The 21,782-nt window shown below is 43.6% G+C and overlaps 1 protein-coding gene across 1 annotated transcript in view; it reads right to left on the bottom strand.

Moving 5' to 3' along the window:
• Positions 1–6,765: 6,765 nt before the first annotated feature.
• The window catches only part of LOC126996274 (dynein axonemal heavy chain 5-like), a 63,683-nt gene continuing 48,666 nt past the window's right edge, over positions 6,766–21,782 (bottom strand). The window contains exons 18-30 of the mRNA XM_050856651.1: positions 21,344–21,455; positions 20,909–21,061; positions 20,330–20,556; positions 18,653–18,730; positions 18,297–18,491; positions 17,596–17,735; positions 17,076–17,198; positions 12,956–13,112; positions 12,420–12,500; positions 12,065–12,196; positions 11,789–11,941; positions 11,257–11,439; positions 6,766–11,162 (exon numbers count right to left, since the gene is read on the bottom strand). Of these exons, the coding sequence (XP_050712608.1) occupies positions 10,956–11,162; positions 11,257–11,439; positions 11,789–11,941; positions 12,065–12,196; positions 12,420–12,500; positions 12,956–13,112; positions 17,076–17,198; positions 17,596–17,735; positions 18,297–18,491; positions 18,653–18,730; positions 20,330–20,556; positions 20,909–21,061; positions 21,344–21,455 (1,941 nt within the window). The 3' untranslated portion in view covers positions 6,766–10,955. The remainder of the gene's footprint in view (positions 11,163–11,256; positions 11,440–11,788; positions 11,942–12,064; positions 12,197–12,419; positions 12,501–12,955; positions 13,113–17,075; positions 17,199–17,595; positions 17,736–18,296; positions 18,492–18,652; positions 18,731–20,329; positions 20,557–20,908; positions 21,062–21,343; positions 21,456–21,782) is intronic.

Genomic DNA, 21,782 nt, shown 5'->3' with positions numbered 1-21,782 from the left:
AGTGAAAGTGGTAGAATACGGTGAAGGTAAAGCTGAAATTGCGAAAGTAAATGTGGAAACCAAAAACAAGGAAAGGTTGACAATTATAACCGCATATGTACCACCTAGAACAAACTCTTGGTGCAAGGAAGAGCACGACACTATGATCAATGACACTATACGGAGTTTAAGCAAAATGCTAAAGGAAGACAAAAAAGTTATGCTAGTTGGTGACTTCAATTGTAAAGAGATTGACTGGGAGACATTCGAGAGTAATAGTGGAGATAACGCATGGGGAGATAGATTCCTAAGATTGATGATGGAGAATCTTATGATACAAAGAGTGAATGAACATACAAGATATAGAAGTGACGATGAACCGGCAAGACTGGACCTAGTACTAACAAAAGGAATATACATCAAGGATGAACTAAGGTATGGATGTCCACTGGGCAAGAGTGATCATGTAACCATAGAGATTGATACAGAAGTGGAGGTTACTAAAGAGGACGAATCCTACAAATCAAACAGGCTAAACTATATTAAGACAGACATGGAAAACCTTCGGAAGTTTTACAAGAAAGTGGAATGGGATGAGTTACTGAGAAAAAATAAAGTACAAGAAAAGTATGATATCTTTATGGAAGCCTATAACACTGGTGTCAAAATATATGTACCCGTATATAGACCCAAAGTTAAGGGTAGGAAGGACTGGTTTAATGCCAAATGTGCAAACGCAAAAGAAAAGAGGGACAAAGCATGGAAAAGACTAAAAAGAAGGAAGAATCAAAGAAACAAAGAAGACTTCAGAATGGCGAGAAATGAATATGTGAAAATAAGGAAAGAAGAAGAAAAGGGATATGAAAAGGATATTGTGGAAAAATGCAAAGAACAGCCCAAGTTGTTTTACAGATTTATAAATGGGAAGACTAAACCGAAAGAAACAATAGAAAGACTGAGAGACGGGAATGTGGAAGTCAATGACCCTAAAGGTATGGCAGAGTTATTAAATAGAAAATTCCAGCAAGTCTTTACCAAAGAAACAATCTTTATTGTGCCACAAGAGAATAAAATAGAAGTTCATATGGAAGAGATTATGGTAAACAAAGAAGAGATCCATAAATTACTGGGAGAACTAGAAGAGGGAAAAGCAGTAGGACCGGATGGAGTTTCTGGGTATATTTTAAAAAAATGTAGAGAAGAATTAATTGTTCCAATATACGACATCATTAGATGCTCAGTAGCAACAGGCACGGTGCCCAATGAGTGGAGAAGGGCTGAAGTGGTCCCCATATATAAAAGTGGAAGGAAAGATGAACCTTCAAACTACAGACCCATATCCCTGACAAGTGTTTTGTGCAAAATATGTGAGAAAATAATAAAGAAGCAATGGACTAAATTTCTAGAAGAGCATAAGTTAATTACCAGCAAACAATATGGATTTCAAAAGGGCCGATCATGTGTTACAAACTTACTCAGTTTTTACTCAAGAGTGACAGACAGAACTCAGGAAAGGGATGGATGGGTTGATTGTATTTATCTAGATTTGAAAAAGGCCTTTGACAAAGTTCCACATACAAGACTATTATGGAAACTGGAAAATAAAGGAGGATTGAAAGGAAATATGAAAAAATGGATGGTCAAGGACAGAAAATCAGAATGGAGAAATGTAGAAAGCGGAGTACCACAGGGTTCAGTATTAGCACCGATAATCTTCCTGGTATATGTAAATGACATGGCTGAAGGAGTTAATAGCTACATAAACCTGTTTGCTGACGACGCTAAATTACAAAAACATATAAGAAACAAAGAAGATTGTGAAATATTGCAAGAAGACCTATACAAAATTTGGAAATGGAGTATGGATTGGGAGATGGAATTTAATGTGAAAAAATGTCATGTTATGGAAATGGGTAAAAGTGAAACAAGACCAATCTGGATATACAAAATGGGAAATGGTGAAACATTAAAAAAAGTGCATGAAGAGAGAGACCTGGGAGTAGTGATGAGGGATGATAATCAACCAGAGAGTCATATAAATCGGATCTTTAGAGACACATATAACTTGGTGAGAAATATTGGAGTAGCATTTAGCTACATGGACAAGGACATGATGAGAAGGCTAATCACTACCATGATTAGACCAAAATTAGAATATGCAGAGGTAGTGTGGTCCCCCATAAGAAGAAGCATATAAAGAAACTAGAAAGAATACAGAGGATGGCATCAAAAATGGTCCCAGAGTTGGAGGGATTAATATACGAGGAAAGATTAAAGGAAATGAACTTAACAACACTGGAACAAAGAAGAGAAAGGGGAGACCTAATCCAAATTTATAAATTATTAAACAAAATAGATGAAGTAGATAATGAAGAACTGCTACTAACAGAAGGAAACATAAGCAGAAATACAAGAGGACACAGTAAAAAATTGAGAAAGGGGAGATGCTTGAGAGACACAAAGAAGTATAGCTTCCCGCAAAGAAATGTAGAGGTTTGGAACAGTCTGAGCGAGGATATAGTATCAGCGAGGAGTGTGCAAAGCTTTAAAGATAAGTTGGATAAATGCAGACACGGAGACGGGACCACACGAGCATAATGCCCAGGCCCTGTAAAACTACAACTAGGTAAATACAACTAGGTAAATACACACACACCAGACACATTAGGAGCCATTGCAGATGTTTCTGACAAACAGAAACGACTTCACCATTTCTTGAGTGTGTTAGAACGTATTTGGTGAGTGGCTCACATGAACCAAACCTAACTCTTGGCAAGAAGAAAGCAGTCGTCTTTAACACTGCTCTCTTCTTGCCATTGGGTATGTTTGGTTTGTATGAACCACTCACCAAATAAGTTCTAACACACTAGGAAATGGCAAAACCATTTTTGTTTGTGAGAAACATCTGCCATGGTTCATGATGAGTCTGGTGTGTGCATGCGTGTGTATGTCTTTGTTGTTATTCAATCCACGTGTTTGTGGTTGGAGTCTAGATGGGTGGGCCGGCCGCTCACGCACGATGGTGACAATGAGAACTGGCATGGAGGAACCACAGGCATGCCACATCCACAACAGCTTCTTTCTTCCATTTAACTGCAGAAACAAGTCCATAACTTGGGTAAGGGCAGCACAAGCCGCGAGAGCCCTTACTTTAGCAGACGACGCCATGTCGATACAGGGCAAGTGCTTTGTTTACGTTGTGGATGTGGTTACGGGCAAGCGACCTTGACCGTGTGTAACGCACACCCAGAAAAGTTGGATTTGCCGGTTGCCTAAGCTGCCGCCAACGCGGTGGGAAGAAAAAGGCCCAGTGTGACACCAGGTTACGGACAACCGACAACTCGCTCCTGGATGGGCGCACGGGCGTTGCCAGTAGCCACAACGATAAGAGGAAAACGGCCAATGTGACACTGCCCCAAGGCAGCAAGGCCGCTGACCAGGTGAGCGCCGGCGATGATGTCACCAGACTCCCAGCGAATCACAAGCGTGTTTTCAGAGCTCAGCCAATTGCAAGGCTTCATCAGTGGCTTTAAACGACCCGTTCTCTCTTCCTGTTATCTTCCTTTTTCCAAGGTACATAGTTTGAGATAACAAGGGAGTAAAGGAGGAAAAAAATTGAGCTCCGGGGGGCAGCATGAGCCAATTATAATGGCGCCACTATAAACAGTTGCCTGCGCCATGACGGGCTCGGGCCGACCATCAGGCCCAGATGGATAGTCTACCAGCGCCTTAGCCCACATGTAAAAAAAAAAAAAAAAAAAAAAAAAAAAAAAGGTCAGAACAGATAAGCACTTTCTCAGTGTTTTCAATACCTCGAGTTTCGCGATCCTTGAGTTTAGCGCTATACCTTCGGAATGAAGCGAGCGCGAAACTCGAGAGGGTACTATAGTCTGTAACTCTTTCTGTTAAAAATCATGAAATCACTAATATCATGATTGACTTTTCAATGCTGCCGCCGCAAAATAGCTCGCAGAAAGGTTCAACTTGCTTACTGTTTCCATATTTCCCTCACAGCTCACAAAGATCACACGCAAACAGACTAGAACAAAAACAGGCAAATTAATACTTTTAATGCTGTGTATTCCCACAGCACGCATGCGTGGTGAACAGCAAAATGACTAATTTCATCGGGGAGATATTTCTCGCAACACCGGCTGGTGTAGTGGACCTTCTTCTTTTTTTGACCTGTAACGCTTTGCATCGCTTTTTAGGTCCTCCTTCTCAACACTTTTATACTTCACAACATGCACTTATTAGTTACTTAACAGTGCGCACTTATACACTTCACCCTGAACTTGGGTGTTTTTTTGTCCTTTTCTTTCCCAGATTTTGCTTTTCGATGCCCATTTGCTATTTTTCACTATTACTTTTCACCGTCGCTGCCATGCATTACAGGTCAAAAGAAGAAGAAGAAGAAGAAAAGAAAAACAATATCGGGAGATATACAATTTTCATAGACGTGAGAAAAAGGGTTTTGGACTGTGGTTCCACAACACGGGGTGTTCTCTTATCTTGTTAATCAAGTACTAAGCAAAGCAGCTCTGCCAGTCCATTTTACGAGTCTCTTGGTGGGCCATCTTCCACTGCTCCTCACTCCTCAGCCACTGCCGTCGTCTGCTTGTTAACGTGCAGCTATTCAGTACCCACGTACCCACACTCGTACTCACAACCGTTTTCCATTCATAAGAACAACCAACAACTCGCCCCAGTTGGACATACGGGCAACTGCGGTTGCCCATAGCCCCAATGGTTGGACACTGCCTTTTAAGGCAGCACGCATGACGCCGACAGTAGGTAGACGCGACCCGTACGTACATGTCACAGGAACGCGAAACTCGTGGTGGTAATGCGCGACAGTCGTAATGGTCAGAATTTAGGACTAAGCGCTAAACTTGAGGATCGCGAAACTCGAGTGTACTCAGTACCCTCTCGAGTTTCGCGCTCGCTTCGTTCCGAAGGTACAGCGCTAAACTCGAGGATCGCGAAACTCGTGGTATTGAAAACACTGAAAATCACTCATTTATTCCAACCCGTGGGATTTTTTATGTGGCCTATGGCACCGGTAGGCCTGATGGTCGGCCCCGAGCCCGTCATAGCGCAGGCAAGTGTTTATGGTGGTGCCATTATAACTGTCTCATTCTGTGCCTGGGAGCTCACTTTTTTTCCTCCTTTACTCCCTTGTTATCTCAAAATACATACCTTGGAAAAAGGAAGAAAACAGGAAGAGAGAACGGGTCAGTTTAAAACCAAAGATGAATCTTTATAACTGGCTGAGCTCTGAAAACACACTTGTGACTCGCTGGGAGTCCGATGACGCCATCGCTGGCGCTCACCCAATCGGCGGCCCCACTGCCTTAAGGCAGTGTCACACTGGCCGTTTTCCTCTAATCGTTGTGGCTACTGGCAACGCCTGTACGCCCATCCGGGAGCGAGTTGTCGGTTGTCCGTAAGCTGGTGTGTCACTGGGCCTTTTTCTTCCCACCGCTTTGGTGGCAGCTTGGGCAACCGGCAAGTTTTCTGGGTGTGCGTCACACACAGAAAGGGAAATGAGAAGGGTGGGGGGAGGTAGGGGCAAAAGGGAGTCAGGTCATATCCTGACCAAAGCCCTGATCTGACTCTCCTTTCTGCCCCTCCCTCCCCACATCATTCTCATTCCTCTTCTGTGTGTGTGTGTGTGTGTGACAAGTCAGGACATAACCTGACCTGAGTCAGGTCATGTTTTGACCAAAGCCCTGATCTGACTTTCTTTTCTGCCCCAACCTCCCCACATCCTTCTCATTTCACCTGTGTATGTGTGTGTGACAGGTATAGACATGACCTGACCAAAGCCCTGACCTGACTCCTTTCTGACCCTCCCTCCCCACACCCTTCTCCTTTCTCCTTGTTTTCATCCTCTATCTCACCTTTCACGAGAGGGGCTTATAACCAGAGTGAAGCTATACACTCCTCCTCTCGAGTCGGCGGCTCGCGTGGTATTGAGGCCGTGCCGAGTTGAACCAAATGCGACAGGGAGAAGGCGGCGGGAAGTTCAAACGCAGTTAACGTGTTAACAACTCTCTCTCTCTTGCCATAGCCACAATGTTTGGAGGAAAAGGTCCAGTGTGATACTACTTTTTAAGTAGCATGCGTGACGCCGATGGTAAGTAAACACGACCCATATATGTCAGAGCGGCGTGAAACTCGGGGTGATAATGCGCGAAAGTTGGGATTGTAAGAATTTAGGACTAACCGCAAAACTCGAGGATTGCGAAACTCGGATAACGCCAAACTCGAGAGGGTACTGTATAACCAACCCACACACCGTGATCTCAAAGCAATGAAAAGGAGACTTAAAAACACCTGTAATACCTGCTTCCCTCCGAGCCTCACCTGCACCGCACACCTGCTTATCACCTTCTTACCTGGCGGGGACGTACTGCCTCCAGAGCCTGCCCACTGTTGTCATTATACCAGGAAACTAGGACTTCACCTCAACGGACACACACACACCGCTATTATCACACGTGCGTCACCAGTAAGTTAAAAGGTTTTTAGCTTTACTATTAGTCTGTGATGTTGGTGTATTATAAGAAAAGTCATACGGTTTAGCGGGAAAGAGTACAGGGTTTAAAAGTTTACATTTTTCTGGAGTAGGAGAAACTGAGAGAAGTAAAGTGAGAATGCCCCAGAAAATATGAGCAAATAATAATGCAAGTAAATCTGGTACACCCCGTCATTAGTACTATTATCATTATTATTATTGCATGTGTTGGAATACCATCTTTTAATGATAATAAAACAATCAAACCATTTATTTCAAAGCTGCATTTAAGCAATATTCTATACAAGCTTTGTACCAAAATATAGTCTATGATTTAGTGCACTCAGATTAATATACAGGTAAAGCTAGGTTTTAAAGGGCTATTCTTGAGTATGAGCAGTATGCATTAGCCTTGGCAGCCTACCCAATACTGATACATGACTTATATACTAATAAATATGTACTCATTAATTGTACTTAAAGGAGTAACAGCTGTGACTAGAGTAAGCAGAGGATTTGGCTCCATGTCAACAGGGTCAGGGGCAAACCTAACCATACCGTCAGGATCCTGATCCTGCTGGGAGGGCCAAGACACTATTGCAAACATGGACACGTGCCTCTGCAGTGGCTGGGCTGCCTGCCACCCATAGAGATGCTCTTGCCTGCCATCAGCCCCGGCGCATGGCCCTTGTACACCATCATGTGGCCCTGGTAGATGACACTTGTGTTCCTATTACTCTGGATGAGCTCCTTCGCGCTATTAGGCCTGGCAAGTCGATGGCCCCTGGTCAGGATGGCCTTTATCCCCACCTTGCCCTGCCTGATAGCCCCATTCTTGATCTATTTAACATGTCCTATTCTAGTGTCTTGCCTCCATGGAAATCTGCTCTCATTGTTCCCATACCTAAGAGTGACAGCACTTTTCGTCCCATTTCTCTCACCAGTTGTTTGTGTAAGCTAATGGAAAGGGTCATCCTACAACATTTCATTTATAAGGTGGGTGACAATGTTCCCTAATTTCCATGGGTTTATGAAGGGTCGCTCCACTGCCGATTGTTTTGTCAAATGTTTGAGTATTGACACTGTCACCTGCAGAGCTTTTATAGACCTCAAGGGTGCTTTTGATTTGGCCAACAAAGATGTTATCATGGAGGAACTCATCATGAAAGGTGAGAAAGGGAAACTTTTAGGGTGGATTAGGGAGTATTTGTACGACAGACAGGCTAGGGTATGGTCTCAGGGTGCAGTATCAACTGAAGAGTCCTTTGACCTAGGCACCCCTCAAGGTGGAGTCCTCAGCCCCATGTTATTCAATATCCTTATGGATAAGATTGCCCAGCACTCCTTTCCTCGGGGCACTGAAATTGTCATTTATGCTGACGACATCCTCATTCAGTGTGATTACCCTGGAAGCCTGACCACAGCCCTGCAGCACCTTGAGGACCTTTGTATACATATGGGTCTAGTTGTCAAGGCCTCAAAAACTAAATATCAGACGAGTCTCAAAGTATGTCGTTCACCGAGCATCAACACTGTCGCATTAGGCCGAGTACAATGTTATAAGTATTTAGGAGTGCAACTTAGTTTTAAAAAGTATACCAATTGCGTTGAATATGTCTGTAATGTCTGTCTTCCTCGCCTTGCCCCATTACATGTATTAGCAAATAGGGGTCTTGGAGCAGGAATTCCCATTCTCAGGATGTTCTATATCTGTCATCAGGTCACTGATTGATTATGCTGCACCAGTTCTGGTGCATTGTAGCCCTTCCCAGGTGAAGCCCTTGGAGCTAATACAAAATGAGGCAATGCGAATCATTCTGGGTTGTCCCAGGACAGCAAAGCTTGAACTCCTCTGAGCTGAGTTGGAACTGCCCAGTGTTGTCTGCAGAATCCAGGAAATTACTTGCCGCACAGTCTGTCACATGATTTGTCACGGGGACACTCAGCTTAGGCAGGCTCTTGGTAACTTTCAGCCCACCCCTAACATTCCGGCCAAATCATACCTTAGAAAGCTTCACAAGCTCTTATCTGACCGTGGTGTCCTTGAACCGTGTCTTGCCCTCATTAGCAGCCCTTGTTATCTCTTGGAACCCTCATAGTCAGTGTTGATATAGAAAAATTGGATAAACCTAAAGACTTTTGGCTTCCTCAAGTTCTGCTGGACCATTTTCTGACCAAATTGTCTGCATATCCCCATACCCAGGTTGTCCATGTGTTTTGTGATGGATCTGTCAATGGCAGCAAGACTGGATGTGGATTATTTATTAGAGACTTTACCACCCCCTCTGAGTATACTGACACTGAGGTTTCCAAGAGGCTTCCTGATCATGTCTTCCACAAGGGCGGAACTCTATGCCATATTTGAAGCCCTCCATATCACTATAGTGCTCAGGAAATCTGTGTATCTGTTTGTTGATAGTCAATGTGCCTTGTATGCACTGCTGTCTTCCTCCCCCTCTGACTGTGATATACGCAGTCAATAAGTGCCGTAGTACCCTTAGCCTGCTGGAGCGCTGTGCACACTTCATCTGGGTGCCCTCACATGTTGGGTTGCCCCACAATGAAAAGGCAGACAGACTTGCTCGTGCTGCCTCTGATGATCTCACTGTGCACCCAGGTGTTGCGTACACCTATAATTATGTTAAGAGTAGACTTAAATCCCTTGTTAGTGAGTCTGTTACCAATCAACTTGCCTTGAGGTGTCAGGATGGTAGTCCTCCAGCATTCACTATGCCCAGGTATCATGTTTCTGCACCCACACTTAAGGTAGGCTTAGTGCATCCTCTGATATGGTGGTGATGTGGCTGAGGCTGGGCTACAGATATTACTGGGAGGTCAGTGGGGCTGCCCTGTACCTTGCCGCTTGTGTGCCAGGCCAGGGGGTCACACGCTCAATCACTATGTCCTGCAATGTCCTGCTATTAGTGCTTACTGCCCACAGGGCCACTGGGGCCTGTCTGAGTTGGTGGGCTGGTTCATTAACAATAATGTTCTTTCAGCTGTGCTAAGTGAGTATCCTGCATTTGGACCTGGACTGTAGTTCACATGTTCAGACCCTTATGTCTGCTCCCTTGACTTCATCAAGGCCTTTGTTTTTTTTAGCACTCGTCTCCTACCAGTGTGTCTTTTTAGTTTCATGGTGGTACCTCCACATGTATTACTAGTTGTATAATCACATTATGTATACTGCCTAGGGGTTGGGATGGCATGTTCCTCCCTTCTTTGTTGTTTACCTGCAACAATAATTATCAATCAATATAAAAAGCCTCTGTGTTTATTTTTTTATTTTTTTATCTTTTAAGGCAAGAGTACTGGGGTTTTCCTTCACAACAACCACTGATTAACCCGTCCGCTGCGATTGGCACGGATTTGGCTTTCACTGGTAGCCTGGTAACATACACTCCCGGGTCTCTCTCTGCCTCTGTGGTGGATAGTGGAGCGTTTCCCATTTGGTATTGGCATGCTGGATATCCCCTCCCAAGGTGCAGGACTTTACATTTTTCTTCACTGAATTGTAGCAGCCACTTTTTGTTCCATTCCTGTTGCTTGGTGATGTCTTCTTGTAGGAAATCCGCAGTCAAGGGGTTAATACTGTTGCATCTTGTGGCATTTTCAGACTGTTTGGATAGATACCAAATAACCTAAAGAGTTCATTGCAGAAGAAACTCGGCTCTCTGTTACTTACATGACAGAAATATGACTACCTTCCTCATGGCATTGTGCTTACTATTGAGTGATATCTTCCTCGTGGAGTTGTGCTTACTAACAAGTTATTAATATGGACGGCAACACGAGCTCTAAGTGTGTCTAGGTCTCTCTTCACCTGGACATTAGCACCTTTCAAAGTAGTGCCTTACCAGGCTATCACCTGGATTTGGGTGGACTTACGGCTTTAGATAATACTGTGGACAACACTTTCTTTATGCAACCTGTTCTTGAAGTCTACTACAAAGAAATCTAATGACTAGGAATGAGTAATGTAGTTTATCACCTATGTAGACTTCTTAGATAACACCTTAGCATTATTTATTTTATATGCTATTGCCTCTATAACAAAATACATCTTTCTCCATACACCTTAACATAGATACAGAGCTGGGTTGAGTGTGTTAGGGGCCTTGGGGTCAAGTATTTTGTGGAGGCTACTGATGTCCCAAGTGTCAATGATGTGAGGCAAAAGGTTAGTATCCATCCTGTCCTGTGAGAGCCTCTTTTTTGGGGTGGAGATGGGGGGAGTTCATGGCTATACCCTCAGTAGCCCCTCTTGAACCCAGCTCTAGAGAAACACCTGTCTACTTATTACCCAAACTATACTTATCTTACTAATGACAACACGAACAACAGACAACACAACCTACACAGACTACATGCCCTACGCATCATCTCACCTCGCAAGCACTAAGAGTAAAGAGTATATCATTCCTCTCCCTCTCCTAATGCAGACACAGCCGCAGCCTCACTTGATGTCACACAGCAGAGCCACTCCCCGCAGCGTCCAGTGGGAGGGGAGGTACTCGGTGGTCTCCAAGTCTATTGAGCCGATGTACGTGGCGTCGGTCCTCAGTGGCTTCCTGTATATGGGACACTCGTACAGCGTTGGGTCCTTCCCGCTGGTTGTATTCACCGCATACAGGTAGATGATTGGCATGGGTTCGTACAGAATCTGCCAAGGAGAGGAAAATCAAAATCTCCAAATACCCCGCAGATACACACACACAAACACACAAACCCAGCATCAGGTACACCCCTTCACCCACCTTGGCCCTTGATTCCATGAGGCGTCCCTGCTTGCGATCCCACGAGGCACCTTCCAGGAAGAGGCCGTAGATGTAGACTCCCTCTGGAGGCGGGTCGTGAATGTCCTCCTTGTTGAAGCGCGTCACCAGGTTCTGCAGGATCACACAGTCCAGCGACCAACCCTTGTGCTGGCGGGTCACTTCCTGTGGGTGTGAGGGTCAGTGTTTAGTGTGGCAGGATATAAGGAAAGGAGAGAACTGGAGTGAGAGAATTTAAATGTGTATGGTATAAGTGCTATGAAGTAAGAAAGAGGAAAGAAGTTACTGGAATGAGAGAATTTAAATGTGTATATATGAATGTTATGAGGAAGTAAGAGAGAAAAGAGGAGTTACTGGGATGAGAGAAATTAAGTGTATATAGTAGAATAGTTATGAATGTTATGTTGCCAATAGAATGTTATGAGGGTGTAAGAGAGAGGAAACAAGGTACTGAAGGGAGGGAGTTTGAGTGAGAGAACCAAACCTAACCTAACTTAACCTAACCTAACCTAACCTGTCTCATGGCCGTCAGGAAGCCTTGAGGGTTGAAGAAGCCGGTAATCCAGAAAGCCTTGGGCCGCCCGTAGGAGTACCAGCGGCGGAACTGTGAGTCTCGCTCCATCAACTCTGTGAACCAGAACCCGAGCGTGCTGGACTCCCACGAAACCTGACAACAGTATGGGGGTAAAAATAAGGTAAATAAAGTTATATGCTGAGGTCGTGATGCAATCGAAAAACTAACAAGAAGTGAAAATGCAGGAAAAAAAGGTATATTTTGAGGTTCACACACCTTCCGCCAGCGCTCAGGGACCCGGGCGTCGTACATTGCGTCCAGCATGTCCTTGAGGGAGGTGCTCATGATGATGGTCCCCTCGATGGCCAGGTGGAGGTCCTGCAGGGTCTTCCGCACCACCTTCAACACCTGAACCAATGACGTATTACTCTCAGGACTCGGAAGTGGTAAGTGTCACATATGATTTTAATTATCTTCTCCCTATAGTGATTTCCAACATGATAATATGAATGAAACATCAAATATAGGAAATGTCAACATATTATGCATCAAGTTTTAGTGTGCAGTGGATGTAGTATTATTTTCTAAGCTGGTAACTACTGGCTTTGATGCGCATTAAACTCTGAATAACCTTTTGCATGCGGTCCAGCTCCTGCCTGAGGAAAATGTTCATGGGCAGTATGGCGCCCATCCTCTGCAGTGCTTCTCTGATCTGCAATGAGAGGGAAGGTGAGGAAACCTATACACAGCTACAAGCAGTAATTCAGACACCTGGTAATGAGTTAATGCCCATGAAACTTAATTGTGTGCCTTATGCTTCACTCCTTTCAAGCAATACATGAAGGAGAACATAGAGACAGTGTTGAAAGATATAAATAAAGCATCACAGACTTCTCTACACTTAAAAGTATAAATCTCATATCTTATAATTGAGTAGTTTGGAGTGTCAGTAAAAGGAGAAAGACTGTGGAGTGAGCAACAAAAATAACAAAAATGAGCAACAATAATAAGGATAAAAAACAATAAAAACCTCATGTTCACCATCATCACACCTCACAGAATTCCACCAAACCTCACAAACCTCAACCAAACCTCAAAGAACTCAACCAAACCTCAAAGAACTCAACCAAACCTCATAGACTGCAACCAAGCCTCGTCAACCCTCACCTCGTGCTGAATGTAGTCTGCGGGAAGCTTGGAGAGCATATCGTTGGCCAGCTTGGACACGACCACCTCCCGAGTCTCCCCGCCGCGCTGACCCCCCTCCTTGGGCTGCATGCTGAGGATGGTGTCCAGAATACCCTTGGCTGTGTTGATCTGGTACCTGAGAAACACAGCCAACACCCATTATGTATGTATCTCTGTATTACTGTGAAGGGAACTTGATTATTTCTTATTATTTTTGTTCTTTTGTTCTTATTTTTGTTCTTTGTTTATTACTTATTTTTTGTCCTGAGAAAGAAACCTATGTCAAATCTAACTGGCTATGTATTTAACACCTATAAGCATCACCCTCATAATCAATTTAATTATTGTGACGTGAACTTGATAGTAGTTTCTCACAGACACCAATCACAACCACTGTTCATCAAATATGTCTTGTGGAGTTAGCCTTAAAATTGAATGACTTGGCAACTACGAGTGTCATCTTCTATGTTTCAAATCTACTGAGCATGAAAACCTACAAATATTTCTCCTCTTTTACAACAACCATTCTCATTGACCATTTCCATAGCTGGGCGTTATCGCGATACTTTATCGCTGATAACAAAATCGGATTATCGACCATCTGCTACTTATTTAAATATATATCGGTATCTTCGTTACTTTTGTAACCAAACTAGCGATAACACAGGGTAACAACCAAAAAATCGTCAGGGGTTTCTCAGCTGATTCTGACTAATTTTGGTGTTCTGAGTCCGAATATCACACTGATTTTGCTCTATCAGGTCAACTTTTTGAGATACAGCCATAGGCCTACCTGACGAGCTATACATATGCTAATATCAGGGGTTTTGAGTTCAATCATATTTTTCTTGAAGAATATATCGAATTACAAAACTAACTTACTTCTCTAAATTAGCTGCATACGTGTCAGTCAGTCATCCTGCTGACAGTCAGCTGCATCCTGCTATTACATATTACATATATTTTTTTTTAATATTTTTCAGGTCATTGATATGGCTTCGGCGCGACAGTCATGCAGGAATAATCCTGACGTTTTCTGCTACATCTGCGGAGAATACACGCTGTCAGTGGACAGGAAGAACATCACAGGATTTGTGAAGCGCGCCTACCAGGCTTACTTTGAAGTCAAGCTGGGTGACCAAGATAAGTCCTGGGCACCGCACACGGTGTGCAAGACGGCGTGGAATACCTCGGCGGTGGACGAAGGCGAACACTTCACTGAAGTTTGGGATTCCGATGGTTTGGAGGGAGCCGTTTGACCATGCATCGGATTGTTACTTCTGCGCCATCAATACTACTGGCATCAACCGGAAGAATCGGCACAGCCTCCAGTACCCCGACCTTCCATCTGCCCGCCGTCCAGTTGCTCACTGCGAAGAAATTCCTGTACCAGCGTTCAGAGAGCTTCCTGACAGCGACGACGAGGCCAGCACTACAGACGAGGGAGGAGATACAGAAGAGGAGTATGGTCCGCAGCCCTTTTCACAAGGTGAGCTTAATGATCTGGTTCGGGATCTCAGCTTGTCGAAGACTTCCTCCGAGCTGTTGGCCTCTAGACTCAAAGAGAAAAATCTACTTGGCGAGGACGCGCGTATCACTTTCTTTCGTAGAAGGCATGGGGACTACATGGGCTACTTCTGCCAGGAGGAAGACCTCGTGTACTGCCGAGATGTCGCCGGTCTTTTTGTTAAACTTGGCGCTTCTCAATACGATCCGAGAGATTGGCGACTCTTCATTGACAGCTGCAAGCGCTCTTTGAAGTGTGTGCTCCTCCACAATGGGAACCAGTTCGCCTCAATCCCTCTTGCGCACTCCACAACTCTCGAAGAGAACTATGAAGCAGTGAAGTACGTGCTCGACAAAATCCAATATGAGCAGCACCAATGGATCATCTGCGTCGACCTCAAGATGGTGAACTTTCTACTTGGTCAGCAGTCCGGGTTCACAAAGTACCCATGCTTTATATGTATGTGGGACAGTCGAGACAGAGCCCAGCACTATGTAAAGAAATAGTGGCCGGCGAGAGCAGTTAGTACCTGGGCGAAACATCATAAACGAACCTCTTGTTGACCGGAGAAGATATTGATCCCACCGCTGCACATGAAGCTTGGGTTAATGAAACAGTTCACGCTTTGGACAAGGATGTGAGGTGATTCAACTACCTGTGCCGAGCCTTTCCTCGACTGACCATTGAGAAGCTGAAGGCCGGCATTTTCGATGGCCCACAGATACGGCAGCTCATCAACGACACAGAGTTCCAAAACTTCATGAACACGCTAGAGTGCGCCGCCTGGAAATCGTTTGTGGAGGTGGTGAACAACTTCCTGGGGAACACGAAGGCAGCAAACCACGCCAGACTCATCAGCAGCATGATAGAGGCTTTTCAAAAGCTCGGGTGTTTGATGAGTATAAAGATGCACTTCCTATTCTCACACATGGAGAAGTTTCCTGAAAACCTTGGGGCGATGAGCGACAAGCAGGGAGAAAGGTTCCATCAGGACATGCGCCAAATGGAGGAGAGGTACCAGGGGAGGTGGGATGCAGTCATGCTGGCGGACTACTGCTGGTCGCTGAAGAGAGACAACCCAGCAGCTGCTCACGCACGGGAATCGAAGAAACGCCGATTTATGCCGTGAACTCTGAAATTTTGTGTCACGTAACGTTTATTTAGAAGTATTATATGCTTATCAAATTTGATGGAGTAAATAAAAACTGAATGAATTTGGATACGTTGCCTTTTATTTCTTGAGGAAAACGGAAAAAATCGTCAGGGTTTCTCAGCTGATGATCCGCAGAAATTTGTTTTTTTTACGAAAAATCGATTATAAAAAAAATTCTGTAGCAAAAAATCTTGACCTGATTGAGCAAAACCAAGGTCATTTTCGGACTCAGAGCATCAAAATTAGTCTAATTCAGCTGGAAAACCCTGGACGATTTTCAAAAAATATTTTTTTGTTACCCAGTGTAATCGCTACTTTTTTTCCGCCTCTCAGAAAAAAACATTGTCTTCTCCCTACTGCGCATGCGTGGCCCGGTGTTGTATGAAAAAACTTTGGGGGTATGAAATATCTTCGGTGATGAGATTTCATACTTAGATCATGAAAATTAAAACACTAGATTATTTTTTTATGCTACTCAAAAATCAATATATCATAGAGAAAAATCATTTAACTTTGCCCCAAAAATGATTATTCACTGCCTCAAATTTGATATTCCATATTCGTTTGTGACCATGCCATGGTATTGAAGGCACCCGGTGTTGCGTTATTTGGTGTCCCGTCGTCAAAAGCTGGCGCTTTTGTTTACAAACACTGGTCTCTCGTGAACTGCGCATGCTCAGACCATTAAGTGTAGACCTATACAGTCTCACAATGCTTTTTTAACACATCAAGCGTTGCTGGAAAGCTGAATCAAACATTCAGTACCACCATCCTCGCTGTTTCTAGAACGACGTACGCTCTGTACATATAAATACAACTCGTACAGAGTGTCGTTCTAGAAACAGCAAGGATGGTGGTAGTGGTACTCTATGTCTGATTCAGCCTTCCAGCAAGTCTTAATTATGGTTTAAAAGCTTTGTGAGACTGTAGGCTACAGGTCTACGCTTGCTGGTTTGAGCATGCACCGTTCATGAGAGACCAGTGTTTGTAAACAATTTTTGACGGTGGGGACGCCAAATAACACAACACCGGTTCAGGCATTTCTAGTATTACCGTCCATATGTACGTGTCAACGTGTGGTTTTAATGTTTTGTAAGTTTCCTAAAATACAGATAATGAAAATTTGAATTCATCAATGTTGTTCTATCTGAAATATCAATATAGTATCGTTTCCGCCTATTGGACTTATCGCTAGCTAGTATCGGAATTGTGAATTTATATCGGTTATCGGTTATCGGTTATCGCCTATATTTGTGTCTCTAGTTAACGAATATCGGTTATCGCCGTTAAGGTTTTTCATTATCAGTTATCGGTTATTGGGAATAAGGTTTTCTGTTATCGTGCCCAGCTATGACCATTACCGAATCAGTTAAAATATTAGAAGTCTGTTTTCAAATTACAACAAAAAACCCTTTGAAAATATATGAACACAGACTTACGTGATGTCAGCGTTAGGGTGTAAACCAAACACTTCAGGGGAGTCTGTCACTGGTAACTGGTTGATGAACTCCAGATACTCAGCCTGGTTCTTGCACATAGGGAGAGCATAACCCTGATAGAACCTGCAAAGGAAAAAAATACCTTACATGTGATACTGGTGGATATGCTTTGTGTTGATGCCAGGATTTGTAAGACATAATAATTGCTCTCTGAATCTTTATTTTTCATTGTCTTAGATATTTCATGTCCTTATTAGTGCTCAGATGGTCACATAGGTACAGAAACAGTGCAACAAGACTTAGAAGTGTTAGAAATGAAGGAAGAATTAGCACTGGACCAAACAAAATAGAGGAGGATTATCGCAAGTCCAACCCAAGCATGAGAGAAGAGGGATGATAAACAAAGAAGAAGAAGAAGAAAAAGAAGAGGAAGATATAAGTAAAGTATAATTAAAAAAAATACTACAAAAAATGGAGTGAATATATTTTCAGAGGCTAAATACCGCCATTCACACCCTACCTGAAGTCTGAGGTGAGGAGCCTTTCATTGAACCACACATGCAGGAAAGTGAGGAGGAGGCGCTTGTCAAAGTCCTCCGTCACCCGCCCGCCGTACTGTATCTCACCCAGCATGTAGCAGATTGTCACCCATGATACACCCTGCCAATGTGTGGGTGGGTACATTAGGGTTAGGTGGTGGAGGCTAAAAAGTGAATCTAATGCTATAAGCTACACAGAATAAGGGTATCAGGACTTTAAGGGGAAGATGTAAGAGATTAGTCATGAGTACCAACAACAAGAAGGTATTGGTAAGGAGTTTGTACAATATTATTTTCAACTGACCTTAGATCACACAAGAAAGTGAATCTAATCCTAAAATCTGCAATGAATGAGGGGATAAGGATTAAGGACTTTAAGGGGAAGATATAAGAGTTTAGCCATGAATACCAATAAGAAAAAGCTAATAGGAGTTTGTACAAGATTTTTAACTAACTTATTTAGGATCCATGTTAAAGGTGGTAGAGAGAGAGGTGGAAGATATATGGGAATAGTCATGAGTACAAACAAGAAAAAACTAATAGGAGTTTGTACAAGATTTTTAACTAACTTATTTAGGATCCATGTTAGAGGTGGTGGAGAGAGAGGTGGAAGATATAGGGGAATAGTCATGAGTACAAACAAGAAAAAGCTATAGGAGTTTGTTTGTTACTTTCAACTGACTTTTTTTGGATCCATGTCATCAAGGTGGTTTTGTATGAACTGCACCGACGCTTGGAAGTCTGCCTGATTGAACTCATAGGGAACGTTCCAGCCCAGCGCCCCATACTTCCTGCGCTCCAGCACCACCGTGTGCAGGAAGGCCGTGGAGTAGAGGAGCCGTGGCCACTGATGGGCGTTGGAATAGTCCAGGAGGTCCTGAGGATGCAGTTGGGGAAGGAGAACTAAATCAGCGCAGAAAACACAAAACAGAGGAATACAGGAAACTATCAATATGAGAATCCAAACGTATACACTTTAACAACATCCTTTCTAGCTTTTATTTCAAGTATCACCTGAAACACCTGACATTCACTCACCTGAGACACATCAGCATAAGTTCTCTTGAGACTGGCACGGATGCCCTGTGGAGGCTCATTGGTGAACTTGATAGAAATCTGTAAATTTGAATATAGCCATCATTACTTCATTGCATCCACCCTAACCTCAGGAACATTTACTTGTAATTAGTTTAGGCTACCCCAATGGTTAAAGAGTCGGCTTTCTTCAGAGATAAGTATTAAGGCATAGTATTAAAAGAGCAACGCAGGAATTGTACAGGTCAGGGAAGACAGAGGACCAGGTAGAGATGTAATGCGGGGAAACCCAGAACAATCAATCCTCTTAAATAATTAAGGTATTAACTGTGAATTAGGTGATGGTGCGGCAGGGCAGACATTCAGACAGACAGACGAACCAGTGATGGGTCAGCATCGCGTGGGACTGACTCATAGTGAAGGTGCCAAGGAGGTTAGTCAGGTTTTTCCTTCACGGGGAACAACGAGGAGTAATTTTCCACCTAAGTCACATGGGAGAGAGGAACAGCTGTCTCTGAACTCCTGAGTTAGCGGAACAGGCCAAGTATCTGTAACTACAACCACCGTTCGGTATGCTAGTTAGCCGGCAGCCACGGCAAAAGGGGGGGAGTCGAGTAGGAAAGGCGTTGAGAGCCGCCTATCAGTCAAGCCTTGCCTCTTCTCACGCCAGGTACGTGTGAAATTAACTCCAACGGACAGTGATTATTTAGTGTGTTACAATGTTATTATTATACCTATAACGGTTAACTCAGTTGAGCCTCGCCTCGCCTCACGCCAGGTTCCCTACTGACTGGGCGGTTACCCCCTTGTTGTGTAAGTATGTAAAGTTCCCCCTTGTTGGGCTTCCATGATCACCCTCTGGTATCTTAGACCCGCATGAATGTCTCATCCCATGATTAACTCAGTAATAGAAAAGGATAATCGTTTTTTTTTGTATCATTTGTATAGTCCAATGCTTGTGTGAATTCATGACCACCTCCTTGGTGTCCTGAACCCCCATGACTACTTTGCTTCCATGATCATCCCTGTGAACACATATCGGTGGTAGGAAACATTTTTCAGTAATAATCATGTATCATTGAACCCTGATTAGGGTAGCTTGTTATTTAGCAACGGTTAGGTGTTTAGGCTATGGCCAGTGTACCATATCTTTCATGTAGTGGTAATAGTCTGAAGAAATGAGTGAGCCCTTTAAGGTGAATAGGAGTGATGAGTGATAATTATTAATTAGGATTGTTACTTAACTTCAGTCAGCTCGCTGCCATTACCAACAGAATGATGAATTGTAAATAATATTGTTACTTAACTTCAGTCAGCTCGCTACCATTACCAACAGAATGATGAATTGTAAATAATATTGTTGCTTAACTTCAGGAAGCTCGCTACCATTATATACCAACATAATGTGAATAAACCTCATAATTTAACCTTGTGTTGCGTCACCCTAACAACTATGGAACTCACTTGACAGTAACATATTAAAAACAGAGGATCGAAGCTGAAGGCAACACAGAGAGACGAAAGTAAAGCATTTGCCAGACCATAATGGAGGACACTAACATCAGACAGAATTGTGGAGAATGTTGGGAGAAGCCTTTATCTTGCAGTGTACCAATAGTGGCTGAAGATGATGACAGTGGTGTATACAAATGGATCCAGCCACAGACTGGAGGCCATTACCTGCAGCAGACCGATGGGGAAGGACAGATGCACCTCCGTGGTGAGCCAGAGACGGAAACACTTGTGGACGTTGCTGGACTCTGTCACCGTGTCGAGCATCTCCTGGCAGAACTCCAGACTGAGGTGGCAGTTCTGAAGCAGCAGCCACTTGCCGCCAGCCATGGCCTCGGACAGCAGGCGCCGGGCATGAGACTCCTGCCCCTGACCCATGGAGAGGCACCTCAACTCTGGGTAAGTAATGTAATAGTTTTGTTAAGTTGAGAGATGAACACAACTATTACCAAGTGGATAAATATGGTACAAAAAACAATGGACTTTTTTTTACAGTAAAGGAAGCAGCTCAAGGGAAAAAAAATAGAGAAAAAAAAAGCCTGCTAATCACTGCCACTATAAAAAGGAGTATAGATGAGTGGCCAAAAGAGAGGTCAATTTCAGGTGGAGAGTTGTCTTGATACTCTCCTCTTTCAACATGTTACCTTTACCCAACATAAATTTAAGACCCTGCCCTATTTTTAATCAGACAATTGCCATATAACCACCCTTGCTGACCCTTGCCACACAACCACAAGATTCTCTCACCGATCTCCTTGGCCTTGGCGAGGGTTTCAATCTGCACTGACGGGTCCGAGCCTTGGGAGAGGAAGCAGATGAGTGGCGTGCGGTTGTCCGACTCTTCCCAGGTTGACTCCAGGTCCAGAATGACGCTGTCTGCATACTGCTCACCCAAGGCACCTGAATACAGATGACCATAAATCTAGGCCCACTAACAATTATACACAGGACATTCAAGTAGCAAATCTGTGCATTTTGTGAACATATAAACACATGCTGAAAACCCATCATACATACATACATGATCATTTGGTAACCTACAGTTGATGAAAGGGAGTAAGATGATAGAAAAATGTGAATGGTGATGGCAAAATCTTGGATAACTTATTTAATAGATTGAAGGACAGAAGTTTGGAGACAAGTGGGAGGGAAAAGGAAGTGAAGCAAATGGCATCCACTTACTGCGAATGTAGCGTCGGGCCTGGGAGAGGGTACGATCAGGGCACCAGGAGCGGATGAGCAGCAGCTGACGGAACATGTCCAGGGAGCGAGAGTACCCACAAGGCAGCTCCTCCTAAAGGGTGAGGAAAAGTAAAGTTACAAGTTAATCACAGTGAACATATTCTATTGTTTTTATCACTCTTACTTTCCATTAGCACAAATAAATAGTAAAACATATTCCTCTAAAGTACAAATGTGTATATCTAGTAGTACACAATATGAAAGAATGGGAAGACTGAAGTGAATGAAGTAAGATGATGGAAACATACGAATGATGATAGGCAAGAGAAGGTGAAAACTCCTCTGCCATGGCCACTCACCTGAACAAACCCTGAGGAATGAGAGTGAAAACAAATGAGCAGACAGAGAGACAGGATGACAAGATACTGCACATCGGACA

This window comes from Eriocheir sinensis, chromosome 9 (assembly GCF_024679095.1).
Source record: "Eriocheir sinensis breed Jianghai 21 chromosome 9, ASM2467909v1, whole genome shotgun sequence".
Lineage (NCBI taxonomy): Eukaryota > Metazoa > Arthropoda > Malacostraca > Decapoda > Varunidae > Eriocheir > Eriocheir sinensis.
Note: the sequence above shows the minus strand (reverse complement) of the source record. Positions and strands in the feature narration are given on the sequence as shown.